This window comes from Formica exsecta, unplaced genomic scaffold (assembly GCF_003651465.1).
Source record: "Formica exsecta isolate Colony F162 unplaced genomic scaffold, ASM365146v1 scaffold125, whole genome shotgun sequence".
In the NCBI taxonomy this organism is placed as follows: Eukaryota; Metazoa; Arthropoda; class Insecta; order Hymenoptera; family Formicidae; genus Formica; species Formica exsecta.
In genome coordinates, this window is record NW_021848584.1 from 803230 (window position 1) to 820437 (window position 17208).

General features: G+C 32.5%; 2 protein-coding genes across 2 annotated transcripts in view; both read left to right on the top strand.

The window, feature by feature from the left end:
• Positions 1–14022, top strand: part of LOC115245664 (LON peptidase N-terminal domain and RING finger protein 3) — a 46151-nt gene extending 32129 nt beyond the window's left edge. Inside the window, exons 2-9 of the mRNA XM_029824077.1 lie at positions 3874–3992; positions 4373–4495; positions 6696–6890; positions 7152–7251; positions 7345–7544; positions 8763–9066; positions 9405–9610; positions 9912–14022. Coding sequence (XP_029679937.1) covers positions 3874–3992; positions 4373–4495; positions 6696–6890; positions 7152–7251; positions 7345–7544; positions 8763–9066; positions 9405–9610; positions 9912–10274 — 1610 coding nt within the window. The 3' untranslated portion in view covers positions 10275–14022. The remainder of the gene's footprint in view (positions 1–3873; positions 3993–4372; positions 4496–6695; positions 6891–7151; positions 7252–7344; positions 7545–8762; positions 9067–9404; positions 9611–9911) is intronic.
• Positions 14023–14889: 867 nt separating this feature from the next.
• LOC115245659 lies at positions 14890–17173 on the top strand. The gene is made up of 3 exons (XM_029824069.1): positions 14890–14902; positions 15415–15564; positions 15655–17173. Exons 2-3 carry the CDS (start codon positions 15538–15540, stop codon positions 16936–16938), a joined length of 1311 nt encoding a protein of 436 aa, XP_029679929.1. The 5' UTR covers positions 14890–14902; positions 15415–15537; the 3' UTR covers positions 16939–17173.
• The last annotated feature ends 35 nt before the right edge of the window (positions 17174–17208 follow it).

Below are 17208 nucleotides of genomic sequence, written 5' to 3' on the forward strand. Positions count from 1 at the left end.
AGGTCAAATCCATATTTTTATCATGTGGCCCCCTCGAAACCATGCAACTTTTGTCTGAAACATTTTTTGATATCTCACTTCGTTTCCGAAAAATATGCCCGCGTCACTATAAATGCCTCACCCTGTATATATATATGTATGTATATATATAAATTTTTGATTCTATATTTAAAATATAATACTGGAAAAAAGTAATTTGTGTGTGTATAAACTCTTTTTAATAAAATCTTTTTTAAGAATAACTTTTTTTAAATTCTTCTCTTAAATTATTACACTTTAAAAGATGTATAGAGAATAATATTTTATCTGATAAGTAAAGGATCACTATACTTTTAAGATAGAGACAATTATACATAATTATTATTGACAACGTTGACTAATCTAGCTTTACTAAAAAGATTCATATATTTTTAAGCAAAATATAATATAAAGATATAATATTCTCGAGATATAAATAATATATAACAAAATTTTAAATGTGAATCAGAGATTTATTTAGCGACTATCATATTTATAAACTGACAACCGGTTTATCTTTAACTTTGTGCTATATCGACGATCCGCATTCCTTTCTATCGCGATATAACAGAACTTTATTTATAGAACATTTAAACTGTTAATCTTTTTGTAAAAAAAATTTTGAAGAACTTTTTCAGAAAATTGATATTAAAGCATACGTTTATATTGTATATCTAAACATTGTAATCTCGCTACAAAAATTAAAAAAGAAATTACTATCTTTTTAAATCTCTTAACATTGAAGATTCAAAGATTTTCTAATTTGAAATAAAAAATAAAAAAGAAAATAGGAAATAAAAAATAAAATGAAAAAAGATACATAACAACAAATTATATTATCGATAAAATTGTTTATTGTAAAAATGGGAAACACAGAAATCTACATATATATTATTGTGTACCAATCCGAAAAGAATCAGTAATTTGACATTCTCTAAACATAGTCAAAATTTAAAGATCTCAATAAATCATAAGAGAGAATTTTATCTCCGAATATTTTAAATATGAATTCTCTCGTTCTTTTTCTCTTTATTTCTCTATCTTGCGAAGACTATAAAAGTTTTTTCTGATTATATCTTTGAAAGAAACAACTCAATTTAATTAATAAGCACTTGGTATACGATTGATCCGGACTAAAATTGATTTAGATTTAATCACATTTCTAAAAGAAAGATCGTTAGGAAGCATGCATTTTAACGGACACGATTAGTCACTGTGAGCAAGAGATCGATCATCCAAGGCGGACCTTGGCATTCGATCGAACAGACAGGAAGAGCAACATTTTTTACGGCATACTCGAAGGATGATCGTGCTAATGAATGAACTTGTTCGTCGATATCCCGTTGTACGTATTTCTTACAGCTTGGCAATCCACGTGGAAAATTGCGTTCCTTTGCACGCACTTAATCGCGCACAAGCGCTTGCGTAATCGGTATGATCGGAATTCTCGACTCATTTCTCGATGAATAATCTATAAATTAGATTTAATACTAAAAATAACAGTAATAATTGTGCCAGAAATATACAAACTAAAGTAATCTTGTATAAGTCTCAATTTTAACATTTATTATTTACTATTAACATTTAAATTTATATTATTTATTATTAACATTTAAATTAATTCTGATAATTATGGGAGATTATGAAATAAATTTGATATTAAAACTTATTGGTTTGACTGCATTTTAAAAGATTCATTTCTCGATGAATAATCTATAAATTAGATTTAATACTATAAAATAACAGTAATAATTGTGCCAGAAATATACAAACTGAAGTAATCTTGTATAAGTCTCAATTTTAACATTTATTATTTAATTAAGAGACATGAAATTAATTCTGATAATTATGGGAGATTATGAAATAAATTTGATATTAAAACTTATTGGTTTGACTGCATTTTAAAAGATAATATTTAATGTTAAATAAAAAGAAGTACTTTTCGAGTACCTTGATTTTTTTTCTAAGGTAAAACGCATTAAATATGAAAATAGCGTGATAATTGAACAATCGTACTAATTGTAAGGCGAATACATGCGAATAACGTAATTAAGTGAGTTGCGCATGCATTTTAACAGTAATTTCACAGGATTCTTAAGATCCGATTTAGGTTACTTTAAAAATAAGCGGCTCTAACAACGTCCGCGTAGCGATTAGGTTTTTCCGCGTCGCATTTCTAAATTAAAGCGAACCGTCGTAATATTCAGAGACAGGTTACATAAGTCAGCTTATAAGAATCGCTCCTGGTATATATCGGCTGTTCAAGAATCCTTTGGGCAACGTTGCAAAACCACCACGAGACAGTATATGACTAATAGATGTTGAATGATTATACGTGTCCGGCTTCTTATTCATTCTGGAGACGCATGCACACACGCATAGATAAACTATGGCAATTATGCGAATTGTTGTCGCGTTACAGACTATACAGTGATCACTCTCAGAATTACCATTTATTGAACTGAAACTTAATAGAACACGCGTCAGCTTATTTGTCTTAGAATATTTATATATTTGTAAGACAATTATTTTTCGAAAAATATTGCCTGGAAAAAGTAGATATTAGTTGAATTTTTTACGACTTGTTTCCTCTCTATATCAAGCTTTATAAAATTTTTGTTTTTTTCAACTCATCGCTTTACTAAATTATTATCTATTATATATAAATTTTTATATTATATAAAATATATACATCTAAAATCTAAAAGTCTAAGTAGTCTAAGTAGTCTTTCACATAATATTTGATTTGTTAAAACACTTGTCTGTCAACTGTCAATTTAATTAACAGATTTGATCTTTACTTAATATTCTTAGCAAAGATTCCGCGAAAAAAACTGTATAGTATAATACAAGATTCTCTCTCACATTCTCTTAAAAAAGTCTTGTGTTATCTAAAACTTAAGATGTAGACAAATATAGGAAAAAAATTCTAAAACATTAAGATTTTTATTTATCTTAAATAAAAAATTTTGAAATCTGAAAAGCAGATAGCTATTTTTCCGAGTTTAAATGCGTTTTTTCTGCAATTTATTTTAACGTGGAATGGAGTATCAAATAAAATCTTTCATAGAACATCGCTTTTGGTATTCGCGATGTTGACGTGCAAGCCGGAAATTCGTCTCCGACCAAGTAAGGGACTCTAGCTGCGGAGGCAATGACATTGCTCACAATGCCAGGATGCGCCGCCGCCGCCGCCTGCATCGGCCGATGGCATCGTCCGCGGTCGCTTCCATGAAATCTGCCTCGTCGCCGTCGTTCGTAAATGATCATCGTTTTTTTGTGTGAGACAAGTTTTCAGGGAATTAAACGAGCTCGGGCTGTTAATCGTAAAAATAACTCGGACTGCTCATAATGGATACGCGATTAGGCTTATGAATGCATTTTTGTAGAGGATATGCATCGACGTATGTGTCAATGATTGCTCGTTTGATTGAGCTGTGATCCATCTAAATATCAATAAAGTTATATTAATATGTACGTGTTTGTATATATATATATATATATATCATTATAAATATACATAAATTTATAAGGAAAAATTGTCAAAATGCAATTTTATCATCAAATACGTTATTAATTATTTGCAATTGCATCTGCTATGCGTTTCTTTTGTTGCATAAAATATATAAAGATATCAAGATATAACATCGAAGAATAATACTCTCGTCACCAAAGAGACATGCGACAGCATGAATCAGTTTTACACATTGGATTTCCATAGCTTTCAAAACATAGAACCGAGCAAAATTATTTTGATTATTCCTCGTTTTCTACGGGATAAATTTTAAAATGTTTTGAAATATAAAATTTGTTTATTATCTCATAATAATCTTAGCTTATTTTTTCGTGTTTCAGCACCGAATAGCCCGCTTCACCGTAGCAACAGAGCTCACGTCTTGCTCCTGTTGAATAGGCCTTTAGCCGCTCTCACGGACGCTGATCATGCAGTTAGATTGCGGCCAGACTGGGGCAAGGTGAGAAAATACAGAACTTACGCCTACATATAATCAGTGCATGTGTCAGATAATAGAACAATTTTCTCGTGTGTATTTTAAATCAAAATATGTATATATTTCAATTATAGTTTTCATTTTTAAATTGAATTTGACACAAACTGTTTTTTTTTTTTAATAATTACAGGAAAATTTAATATTTAAAACTTTTCACATTACAACACCTTTCCAATTTGTAACTTAGAATATGTACAAGAATGACAATTTTATCAACTTTATATTAAATGTATATACTAAAATTATTATTATATAATTTTATTACTATCAAAGGAAAAATAATTATAAAATTATTATTTATAGAATCAAAATTTATATTTTTATAACATTTTACATCTTTTCAGGGACATTATAGAAGAGGGATCGCTTTGTCGGCGCTTGGAAGACACGAGGAAGCAATCTATGCTCTCTGCATTAGCGTGGCTATTGACAAAAATCCGCAAGCTGTACGCCATGAATTGACCAAGGTATGTTTCGCTATTGTTCTTTCATTATAAAAATTAACAAAATCAATAGTGTGACAATTACTAAACATCAATCAAATATATAATAAATTGGATAAATCTCAAGGTATTTGTGTAAAATACGAATTGCATTGTCCGACAATAAGTTTGAACAACTCCAAAATTTTTGATTTAAAAATTTAAATTTGCTTTTTGCCGTGAAAAACCTCGCATATTTCAAATTCTCCCGGTAACCAGATATTATCGATCATCCAGATCCGATTCACAATTTGAGCTCGCATCGAGCGATCGTTAACACAAATTTATCGAATATTCGCATATTCCTGTAACCGGTAAAATGAGAGGGCATGATTGCGAGAATCGGATGAATCATCGCCAGATCGTAAGTAAAAAATCCGCATTTTCCCCGAGTCGGACAATCGGTGTCGCGCGACTGTCGCGGAATGCGCCGAGATTAGCAATGCGTCCGAGAATGCCGTCTCCGTCCGGAGAGCATCAACGACATGAAAGAAACGCGCGCAGCGGCGTTTCCGGCACGACTGCTGGCGGCCGCGTGCCGGCTTAATGACTCGGTATACGATAGTCGTCGCAGGTGAGTGACCCGCCATGCCAGAGGGGCAACGATAACCACATTCGCACGAGCGAGCCGCGTTATTCTCGCCAGAGCGAATTCGCCCGTTTCCCCCGTGTTGTTCCACGCGGTAGCGACGGCGTCGATATATCGATCTTCCACTGTGTGACGCACGACTTCCACCCCGCGCCGCTGCGTTTCCCATCCCCTTTCGTGCATAATGCAAAACTCAATCTACGTCGAATTTTTTAACCGTCGCGCATTCCTCTCATTTATCCTCTTGAAAAAGTTCCATTCACATAGATAATTCATCGATCCCTCGTAAATATCTGTGATGGCTGCATAATTTTTCTCACGTGTCATGATTTTAGATTTTTCATTATTTTCGTTTTTACTCCTTTCCTTGAATTTCTATTTGAAATAAAATCTTTTAATTTATATTTTGTCTGACAATGAACATATAAAAACATTATATTAAAATGTATTAAACTGGGATATACAAATACAGAATATTTTAAATTTATTGCGAGGCTTGTATCCGAGCTGTGAGCGTCAAATGTTACATTACGATGGATATTTAACTTTGAAATTATTCGATCGATATTAAATTTCGCAACAATGCAAAATTTACGCGAATATCTGCAAACCGCGATTGGATATGGTAACAATCGATGAACGTTGAATAATCGAACGCTGACAAGTCGTGTCAAATTTCGATGCTAAATGATTCAAAAAACGGAGCGTGTTGAATTCTTTTCTTTCTCGAGTGTACGACGATTATATAAGCGAGCGCCCGATGGCGGAATCATTGATGCAAGCTGCATTGCCGCTTATGTAAGATCGGGGAATCATTCTTTCCCGTGCCGCTGAATCCATCGGTCGGATCTATATTACGGAAGGCGTACTTTTACTTTCATCATCCGAAAACGTCTCGCAGATTGCCTAACCCGATATTTCATGCGTTAATTATGCCGATTTAACGGCTGAGTCCTCATTAATCTCAGAATTCTCCAATTATTGCATATATGAGACATGTCAAGAAACATATGCATGCTACTGAAGGAACAATGAATTTAAGTCGCCAATAGAAAAAGTTTCGACCGAAATCCTGGTTTGCCATGGTCTTTTAATTTGCAATATTAATTCTTTGTGTTGAAAGAATTCATGTCCCATAATAGCGATCGTGTTTCGTAAACCAAATTTAAATACACATTTTTGACGTGCATTTTAGTCTCTAAAATTATTTTCATATTGGCATTAGCCGATTTATCTATACATATTTATTTTATTCCACATAAATATTCTATGAAGTCTAAGAAAGAGAATTAAATTATAAAATTATATTATGAGTTTTAATTTAACTAGAAAGTCTAATGATAATAATTGACATTTACATTCTTTATGTCAGTTTTTCATTATCTCTCCTTTTCTCTCTTTCTTTCTAGAAAATAAATAAATTAAATAAAGACACATAGACATATTTCTAAGATTTAATGACATTATCTCATATTACGAAAGCTTTGAAAGTTCACTTTGAGAAATAAATAATCTGTATTACTTGTCGTCTATTTCACATTCTGTAACTTATTTGATTGGTACATATATTACCAAGTTTGTGAACGTGTGTCATAGGTTCTGCACAGAGCGCTGTCGCCTGGAATACGTCGGCAAAATGTTCTGTCGTCACGCACGCCATACAATCTAACGAAGAGCGCGTCACTCACGAGAAACCGTCATCAGTTAATGCATCCCAAACGCAGGCAATGCGCTACCCTGAACAGGTCTGATTGCGAGGACAATAGCAGTGGTGAAGAGGAATTCACTCAGGTAGGTTTTTCGAAAATTACACAATTCTGCTTGTCCACTATTTTTTGCGCTTGATTTAAATCGTGTACAATTTGAGATAAATAATTTCCTCTTAAAAGCATTTAAAAGTAAATTGCTTCAATTTTGTAAATTGTCATCCGATTTTTATTCTTTCATTTATCTCTAATCTCAAATGTATCTCCAATCCAATTTTTTCACACAATCGTTCAAGGCTTATTATATTACTTTTCATCTTATTTTTTCTTTTTTTTTTTTTTACAGACGATAAATAGAAGACTTCGTTCCTCCATTACGCCATTGTTGAATACAAAGTTGCAAGCAAGTCTGAACCGTGTATATCAGGATGTAGAAAAACTGAAACGTAAGTTTTATCGTCCGTCACCTCGTTTATATGTATATTCGAATATCTTCTTTATATTCCTAGAAATATCCTGAGATGGTATTTCGTTTGCAGGAGTCGAGCCGAGACCCGCTGAAATTCTCCTGCCACCCCTTTCCGGCAGCACCGCTGGGGAATTGGACTGTATCTTATGTTGCCGCCTACTCTGGAAACCTGTCACGACACCGTGTGGTCACACTTATTGCTGGATGTGCCTGGACCGCTGCCTAGATTACTCTTCGGCTTGCCCTTTATGCGTCACATCTTTGGCTGACGTAAGAGAGAACTCTTAATAAATTTGAATTAATACTTTATTGTTTCAAAAGAACTATTATTTGCAACAATCTGATATATTAGACCTACACTTATTATATAGTGTGATCTGCTTATAAAGAATATACTTAGTTTTCATAATAATTCCGAGGAGATTTGTTTTAATAAGAATATATAAAAAATCTAAGATTCTCTTTCTCGCAAAATATCAAATATCTCTAGAGAAATTTCAGCTTCGGAATCAACGTACCTGTATATGTGTATATGAAACGAGGAGACTATGTGAGAATCCTGTTATATAATTCAATACTTATAGAAGAAATATATACATTCTTAGATATTTATCATAAATTATCTAGACTCTTGGATGATTTGTATTCAAAGTACAAAATAGTGCCGGTTGCCTTGATTTCAAATTATTGTGATCAGCTTTCTTCCGCTTCTCTATTATTACAATCGTAATTTACGATTCAAACAACTGACGCACTTCACATATTTTTCTCTCAAATCTTTTCTCATATTTTAAAACTTGCTTATTAGTCACACGAGTCGTTGATCCCAAAGAGCTCGGCATAGAAATACATCGACGCGAGATGCTGCAACAACACCTATCCGCAAATGAGACATAAATGCTTCCTAGCGGTTAACGACGATGCCGCAGATTGAAATGATTATTGTTTGCGGTCGCCGAGGCGATAGTCGTGAGCTTCCGCGTTCGTAACGTCATTACCGATCGCTTGTACGAGTATTATATTTAATGACGATGAGGACAACGTGATGCGCGGATCAACGATGATCTTGCGGCACGCCGCTGCTTGTTTCCTCGTCCTATCTCCGCAATATCAGTAATTGTCTAGAAAGATTTTTCGTGCGGCGCTCTCTTTGCTATTGGGGGTGTGACTGGCATTACATAAACCGCATTGCTGGTTTATTAATTTTCAACACGTCGAATTTGTGAAAAATATTTTTTAACAAGAACTAAAAATATCTTAACGCTGAGATATGTATAAAATCTGTATAAATCTAGATAGTATAGAATGACACACGCGCCATAACTGGGTTTTTATTTCCATTTCTCATTTCAAAAATATTTTTAACTAACATATTATAATTTAACTTAAACACGAAAATCTCAAAAATAATTTATTTGTTCTATTTGTTCAAAAATGATATAATCGACACAATAACGCATTGACCAATTATCATTTTTTCCTTTTCAGTATCTAGCCAGTAGCCAGAAAACCGTGACGGATTTTGTAGAGAAAGCGCTTAAAACAGTGGCGCCCGCGGAATATACCTCCAGAGCAGTGAGTCATCGGCTCGAACTGGTCCAGGGACTGGGTCTTTTGGGTAACGAGCAGATCGCCGTCTTCATTTGCACGACCGCCTTCCCCTGCGTCGCCTGTCCCCTTTTCGTTTACGAGCCTAGGTACAGGCTGATGGTCAGAAGATGCGTTGAAAGCGGAGTGCGCCAGTTCGGAATCGCCGCGTGTCTGAACAAAGAAGCAACGGGCACGAAAAGGTGCGTCTCTCGATTTTCTTTTGCGATAAATTTAAACTAAATTTGTGCAATTAGAATTTACATTAATAGCTCGATTTTCAAATATTTTTATTTTTATATTTTTTTACTTCACTCTTATTTCTTTCCATCAATATTCGCAATGTCAATTAATTATTAGTGAGAAAATTTGTTATTTGAATATGAAACATAGCATTTATTCATTAATCATTAATATTATTCATTAATATATCACAAACCTTAATTATTTGATATATAAATAAAAGACAATATATATGTATAAAGAAGAACTTCAAAAAATTTACAATCTCTTTCTGTAAGAATTTATAGATATTTCTAATAAATATGGAATATGGTACTATCCTAGATATTCGAGATCGGGTATTGCTCAAAGACGGTTGCAGTATTCTCAGCACGATCGGTGGTAGAAGATTTAGGGTACTTTCCGGTGGAGAAAAGGATGGTTATGATACGGCACAGGTGGAATTTCTCAGGGATACCATCGTACAGCAAGATCAATTATTAAATCTATTGGAACTTCACGATAAGGTAAGGAAATCTGCTTAGATATATATATATAATATTATTAATTTTTAATATTATCAATGTCACAATTATTTTCCAACAACTTAAGAATCTTTAATTATCTTATTTCTATCAAAGTATTAAATAATGATCTTGTTATCTTGATCTTTATGTAAATTTTCCAATCAACATTTACAAAGATTTTTATTCGTAATTAATTTGCTTGAAATAGGTGAAAAGAAAAACATTTTTACGTCATAATGACAAGAGAACACAGTTATATTTTCGACAATTTGCCGTTATCTATCACCATAATATTATACAGGTACGAGCGAAGGGCCAAAGATGGTGGGAAACAGTGCCTACCTCACAGAAGTCCGAGATTCAACGGGTGTTCGGACGCATGCCGGACACAGAGGAGGACTGGTCACGTCTACCGGACGGTCCGTCGTGGACATGGTGGTTGTTTGCAATTCTGCCGCTGGGACCGCAGCTACAAGTAGGCATCCTGGGCACCACTAGTCTGGAAAAGCGATTGCGAGCCATCGAGAAAACTCTCGATCACATGGAGCAAAGGCAACCAACTGTCGCGGCCGCACAATCCGAGCAGACGACAACATCGTCGAGCATTTGTAGGGATGGAAGGACGATCACGGAGACAGCAATGTCGGTCGTTCAGCAATCGTAGAGAGCAACGAAGCATCTCGATACCTTGGAAGCAACCAATGTCATTCTGTGGCCTGGAGATAGAACGGCGAACCTCGTATCTCGCATTCTGCGAAAAAACTTCCAGTAGCAAAAGATAGCAATCTTTTTAATCGGACAAATTGTTTTAAAAAAATTCTGTAAGATTCCATTAAATAATTCTTCAATTATTCGCCGGACAAGCTTTGATATCATTTGATAGAAATGATTAAGATATCTCCAACTTTTCCACAGACTGCGAATCTTGAAAATTGCATTTACTAAGCTCATATTTTTGATCTTATTGCGCCTTCTTGTGCAAGGCATGATATTTCTCTAAGTCCATGTCACAGGAAGACATTTCTGTCACACATTTACGCTCTAAACTGTTAATTTAGTCGGTTAAATCTTTTCTACATCGATCTCTCATCCGCTGTCGTCCCCGCGACGCGAGTCTTCGATTGACCCTTCGATTCTACTCGACGTACAAAATATCCGTAGAACGTATAAACACTTGGAATATCCCGTTAGAAAATTGGGTCAATCGATCAGTAAATGCACCTGTCCCTCGATTCCGTTTGGCGGGGAGTTTTGAGCGGCTCCTTGTCTCTCTTCTTAGGTTTAACGAGGAAACGTTTGGAAGTGTATATATATACAATATTTCAAACTTTTGCTTGAAACATATTTTAATATATCTTACAATTTCCACGATATTCGCTCAAGAATAGATGAATTTATCGGATCTGCTCTGAGAAATTATTTCAACTTTTAAAAATACTAAAAATATCTATTTCTTATTTTATAAGCTGTTTTATAACATACAAATCATTAAAATCGGGGACTCTCCAAATGTTTCCTTATAAGTTAAGTTCGAGCGTCTTGCACTTCGTGTTCGTTAAATCTTCTATAGGGCGCCTTATCGATGAGACGACGAAGAAAAAATACATTCACTTACAAATAGTGAAGTACACAATAATAATAATTATTATTATTATAATCTGGAACGCTAACTGGGATATGAACAACATTTATTTTTATGCAATATATTATTTTTATGTAATATATATTTTTGTGCAGTATATTATTTTTTGGTAAATTTTTTATGCAATGAATTGTTATGTAATATTATTTCCTACTGACGTTCCAGAATTAATTGTGATATGAAAGAGCTGGGTTGTCCCATAATCTGGTAAAAATTTTGATCAAAATGATGACTAAAAACATATCTGTAAGAACAAGACGTAGCGTTTCCTCAATAAGGCGTACCAATTTTCTTCGCGCTATCGCAATACGCAAATCTGTTCTTCCAGATGATATTATATATGACTACATATTATATACTTACATATATATATGTATACACACATATTTATGTATACACATTCGAATGCATACATGTGATAAAATCGGAAGTAAGCCGCCTTGCTTTAAATATTTAAATGCGTTATAACGCATAAATAAAGTTTGAATATGTAATATAACGCATAGTGAATCGAATATTATAGTTTAATATAATAGTTTAACAAGGCTTTAATATAATATACATACATTAATTCAATGATTATTATACGATTAGTCATGTAATGACGATCAATTGTTTTAATCAAAATTTATTATTAATCAGTTTTCTTGGAACAAATTTTGATTTTTTAATTCCTACAATATACATATATTATAATATTTTATCCTATATTTATTATGTATAAGGTGTTTCAACATTACTGCATTGTAATTAGATCTCGTTAAATTTCCTTTATCCATATATTTTTTTTTTATTTTGATAATATTCGATACACTATACGCATGTTATGGGGCTCGCTTCCGTTTCACGTGGATGCATCGAAATCTCGTGCACGAAAATTCGTCGGTGAGCGAATGCACTAGATGAAAAATAATACTATTGGCAAAGTAACTGTTTGCATATGTAGTAAATATACATCTTTATTTTATCTATATAACTGGAATTAAAATTTTAATATTAATGTTACTCAAGATAAAAAAATAAAAAAAGAACTATATGCAAATATATATAATTTGTGCATCGGAAAAAAGTGTCTCTAAAATACAAGAGTAAAGATTAGGATTCTGTGATGCTATCAAGCGATTTTTCGCGATATAATGCACATGCCAAAGTTAAATTCATTGGTGCAATCGCTCTACGAACGTTCCACGAGTCTGCCGGTACAATCACGCGCGAAAGCGCGATTGTGGAGAGAGGTTTGATATCCGAAGTAAAAGTTTATTCGGGAAAGCGCAAATATATTCTCAGCCGAGAATGCGTGAGATCCTTTTCGGCTCTCTGATGTCATTGCACGATCGCGAATCGCGAAAATTTTTCGGATCGCGCTGACGATCGCGCCGTGCAGATTTTACACAACGACGGATGGTTCGCGTGTTCCGCGGGGCCCAAGATCCCGAAATCTTTTTATACCGTCTAGATTTATTCCGTCGTTCGTAAGATTTTTTGATTATGCTAGCACATAATAATTTATTTTCACGCGACTTTTCGTACCGTCGAGACACAGCGATCGCCTGAGGAGCTAGAAACGTCATATCAATCGCGCAATCATTTCGTGAGAAACATAAATAGCACGATTGTCGTTACTATTGTCGCAATTAATCATTACTACTTTTAAAAAGGCTAGTTAGAAAAGAGAATATTTTAATGAAAATTGTCTTTCTCAGATTTCTGGCAGTTCTTTCATTTTTTGTTCTTCTAGGCATATTAAATTTCAATGAGTAATTTATTTTAATTTCTTTTGTGTATTTGTGGTGCTTTAATATATTTTTTACAAATATATTGAGCATACATATTTGATAACGGTTTACGTAATATGTAACTACTAAATTTTTCCACAATGACGAATATCCTACTTCACCGTTAGCTTTTTTCAAACGAATAAAAATCGATCTGTATATTATCTCCTTAAAATTTTATTTAATATTCTTTTTAAATGTTTTTAAAATATTACTTAACGCGTGAATTATTGCATTATTTTGAATAGAAAACAAGTATTAAAAATCTATACTCCTTTTAAATGTACAATAAATGGAATATTTTTAAATCTCTTTAAAAAATATAAAGATTATTTGTAAATCTTTCTATTATATATTCAACAATTTAATTATAATAATATTTTATAAAAACAATTAAAAATATTTTAAAGATTTCGACGTATATTTGTACGGTACAGATTTAACATTAAATTTGACTCTCTAATTCTGGATTTGTATGATATTCAAACCAACCATGTGTTAAATCTCAAATATGTTACATTTAATGTTAAACACAGACTATGATTGAAAGTTCTTCCATTAATATAGAGCAAGCATTGTTGACACGATTATCAAAGATTTTCTTTACATGATAATAATGGCGACAATCGTTACGAATCGGTGTATCTCGAGTAGATACACCTGCGAAAGTATAAAGTATACAAAAATACTATAGAAAATTTTATAATTGATCAATCAACGCGTAATGTATATGTAACACTCCGTTCGTCTCTACGGCAATCGAGAGAAGCACATCCTCTATTTAGATTTGTATTCTATTCTCTAGACTTTTATGAAATTGTGAATCATGCATTGTGATATTACTATATAGCCTACCTTGTATATTGTTATTGCTACGTTACAACTATTATACGTAATGCCACACGACTTTCCATTTTTACTTCGACATTTCTATATATTTATCTTCATCTCTTCATATGGAAAATATTGTAATAAAATATACGAAGCCAAAAATCTAACCGCGAGTTGTTTTTTGCGAAAAGGAAGAAGTCCCGATTAGTTTTACTTTTTCTATCATTCCAAATTTGTTCATATTACGACTTTATATTAAATAAAAAAAATATTATTATATATTTTTAATACATTATATATATACATATATTTCAATATATTTTAATTTTAAATTTTGATGTAGGTGTGATTTAAATGAAATTTTCTTTGATAAAAGATTAATTATAGTAAAATATATTACCCAACAATTCTATATTCTTGCTGTAAGTTCTCAATTCAATTAAATTATATTTCTAGTATTTTTTTATAATATGTTTATTAAATGTAGAAATTGATAGCTATATAATGGATCATCTTGTATATTTCGATTCGATATGCATGTCAATTCTGCATCAATCAACAGCGATATTCAGATCGAACTAATTCAATGTGGCTACATCGAGCATGAGCAACAAGATCGAATACTTGGTGAAGTATTCAGTTGCACCTCCGCCTAGCAGAGACTATTACGGTCTAAAGATTTTTCAAGACGAAGTACTGATGAAATTAACGCCATCCGTTTTTCTTTTATATCTATAACATCTCATATTTTTAGGTGATTCTGTACTTGTGGAAAATCTCTCACGGACCTCATAAAGCACCGATCGTACGTCGTGCCAAGCTCATCGAATTCAATCAAGAGAAATCCTTGCAGGACGAAATACGTTACGGATTTGGTGAGGCATTCGACTTTAAAGAATGCTTATCGTATCCACCAGCAGATTACAAAACTTTTTTTGCGATATTATTTTACAAGAATAAGACCGTGCTGTGAAAATTAGATTTTGTTTAAAGTGATCTTTTTATTGTGATCATTTTACTAAGCTACCACTTCTAACACTACAGGTAAACATTTATTAAAACACGTGAAAAATATTGCCGAAGGAAATAGAAATACTCTTTTGACTTTACCCAAAAATTTAATCGGAAGAATTTCAAGATATTTAAAATTAACAGATATTATCAAATTATCCTCGTTATCGCACGTCGCCTGCGAGGTAAAAGAAATATTAACAAAATTAAAGTGATATTTTATTTTCGCTCTGCTTCTATTTTCTTTAGAAGATAGCAAAGTTTTCTGTTAGCTTAACAAACACAATGATTCAATGCCATTAATAAAACTGAATTATGCATTATTATTAATTATTATAGTGCATTTAATTATTATATCGTTTTTATTACAGTAATTTTTTTAAATTTATTAATATAAAAAATAAGATTTAAAAGAAAGAAAAAAAACCCCAAAATTTTATGTTATATTTATATATCATATTTATGTATTATATTTTTTTGTATAATAATCGTATTATACGTATGTATGTATATATGCATTTGTCTAATAGATTGTATTTTTTCAGATATTCAACGCCGATTCAATCTGGCAGATACTTTACAAAAGAGACATAAAAGCCAAAGTTAGCCTGGAGGAAAAGGAGAAGGCTAGGGTCTATGGTTGGAAGCAGCTGTACAAAGATAGACAAATGCAGACGTCTATGAAAGATCAAAAAGTACGAAACGATGAAAGAGAGCCATTAATGTTAAATAAAAATTTGATTTGTGTTTGATAAAGACATATAATAAATATATATTTTTTTCAGAATCTTCGAATTCCGATTAAACTTACAAATGATGTAGTAAAAACTAATAAATTATTACTGCGACCCACACATACACACACAAACACCAACGATGCGTCTAAATCTATCTCGAAAACAACTTCAATCACAAATATCATACCGAAGAAACGCACACAGTCTTCCAGCATAAATCTCATAACAATTCCACTTCCCAAAACGATGTCCGATACTCGATTTCAGACAAATATAAAGAATGAGAAATTAATTCCACAAAAAAGAAATGTGGGAAATGCTAGTTCTGCATTTAACGTAAATGAGAAAAATGTTAAAAAGGAAAATTTCATTGCATCGAAAACAACTATAAAACGGGAAGCTAAAAATCTTTCCAAATGTGACAAATTATCTGACAAACAACAGAATAAATCGGAAAAGTATTTTAATAAAATCGATAATACCAGCAATAGAAAATCAATAGCATTATCACAAGAAAGCAAATTAAAATCCAATACTTCTAAAATGTTTTTTTCTAAGAACACTGTGGAAAATGCCAAATCTTCTTCAGATTTAACGCAAAATCCTCATAACAAAACTCGATTAAAGACGAAGACCAAGCCTAAGAAAAAGATAACCGCGACTAAGTCTGAAATATTTAATACCGATGAAGCGTTGTCGGACAATCCTTTCATAGTTGAAGATAGCAATTTCGACCTGGCTGATCTAATCGAAGCGAGCTTGAAAAACATGCGAAGTCCACGGAGTATATTTGATTATGATTTTAGTTGCATACAGCAATTGGATACAACAAGAAAGGACGCTTTGAAGATTAGAAACGAAATTCAGAGCATCGATAAGTTGAAACAACTAAAATCTCCCCGAAACAGCGTCATCACGAATAACTTTTCTAACAAAATGATACGAGGTGGTGAAATTCTCGAGAAACTTTCGGAAAGATCTGAATCCTTTTATGAAACATCTACCGAGTCTCTTGTAAATGATAAAAAATCGGTACCAGATGGAGACAATAAACCCTTATTATTATCCGGAAAATATATGAAAGCTCGGGCAGACCTTCAACAGTCTTTAGATTGGAGACGAAATTTTTCAGTAGCTCCTGAAGATCGATGGGAGTCATATTCAGCCGTAAACTTTCAAAATAAATCTCTTAATACCAAAAATGTCGATAATAGTGATGAGAAGTCTCCTATTTCTCGAGGACTATCAAGAACTCCTTCCCTTTTAAAAATTTCAAACGGTTTGGAAAGTAGAAAGAATATTTTTGCGCATAATTCTAAAATTGTCAAATAATATCTACGAAAATCTGAGAAAACATTGAAATCAATCTAAAAATAATTGACTTTTTTTATATAATTTTCAGAATTTAGAAAATTCTTATATATTATGTGCCAATAATGGTAAAAAATATTTGAGAGCTATTATTGAAAATAAATGCTATTTACAAATGCATAGAATATTTTCAAATTATCATAAAGGATGACAAATAAATCGATTAATTCTAAAACTTTTTTGCAGAGTTTAGATTAATTTTATTTGCATTTCTAGATATCTATAATTATG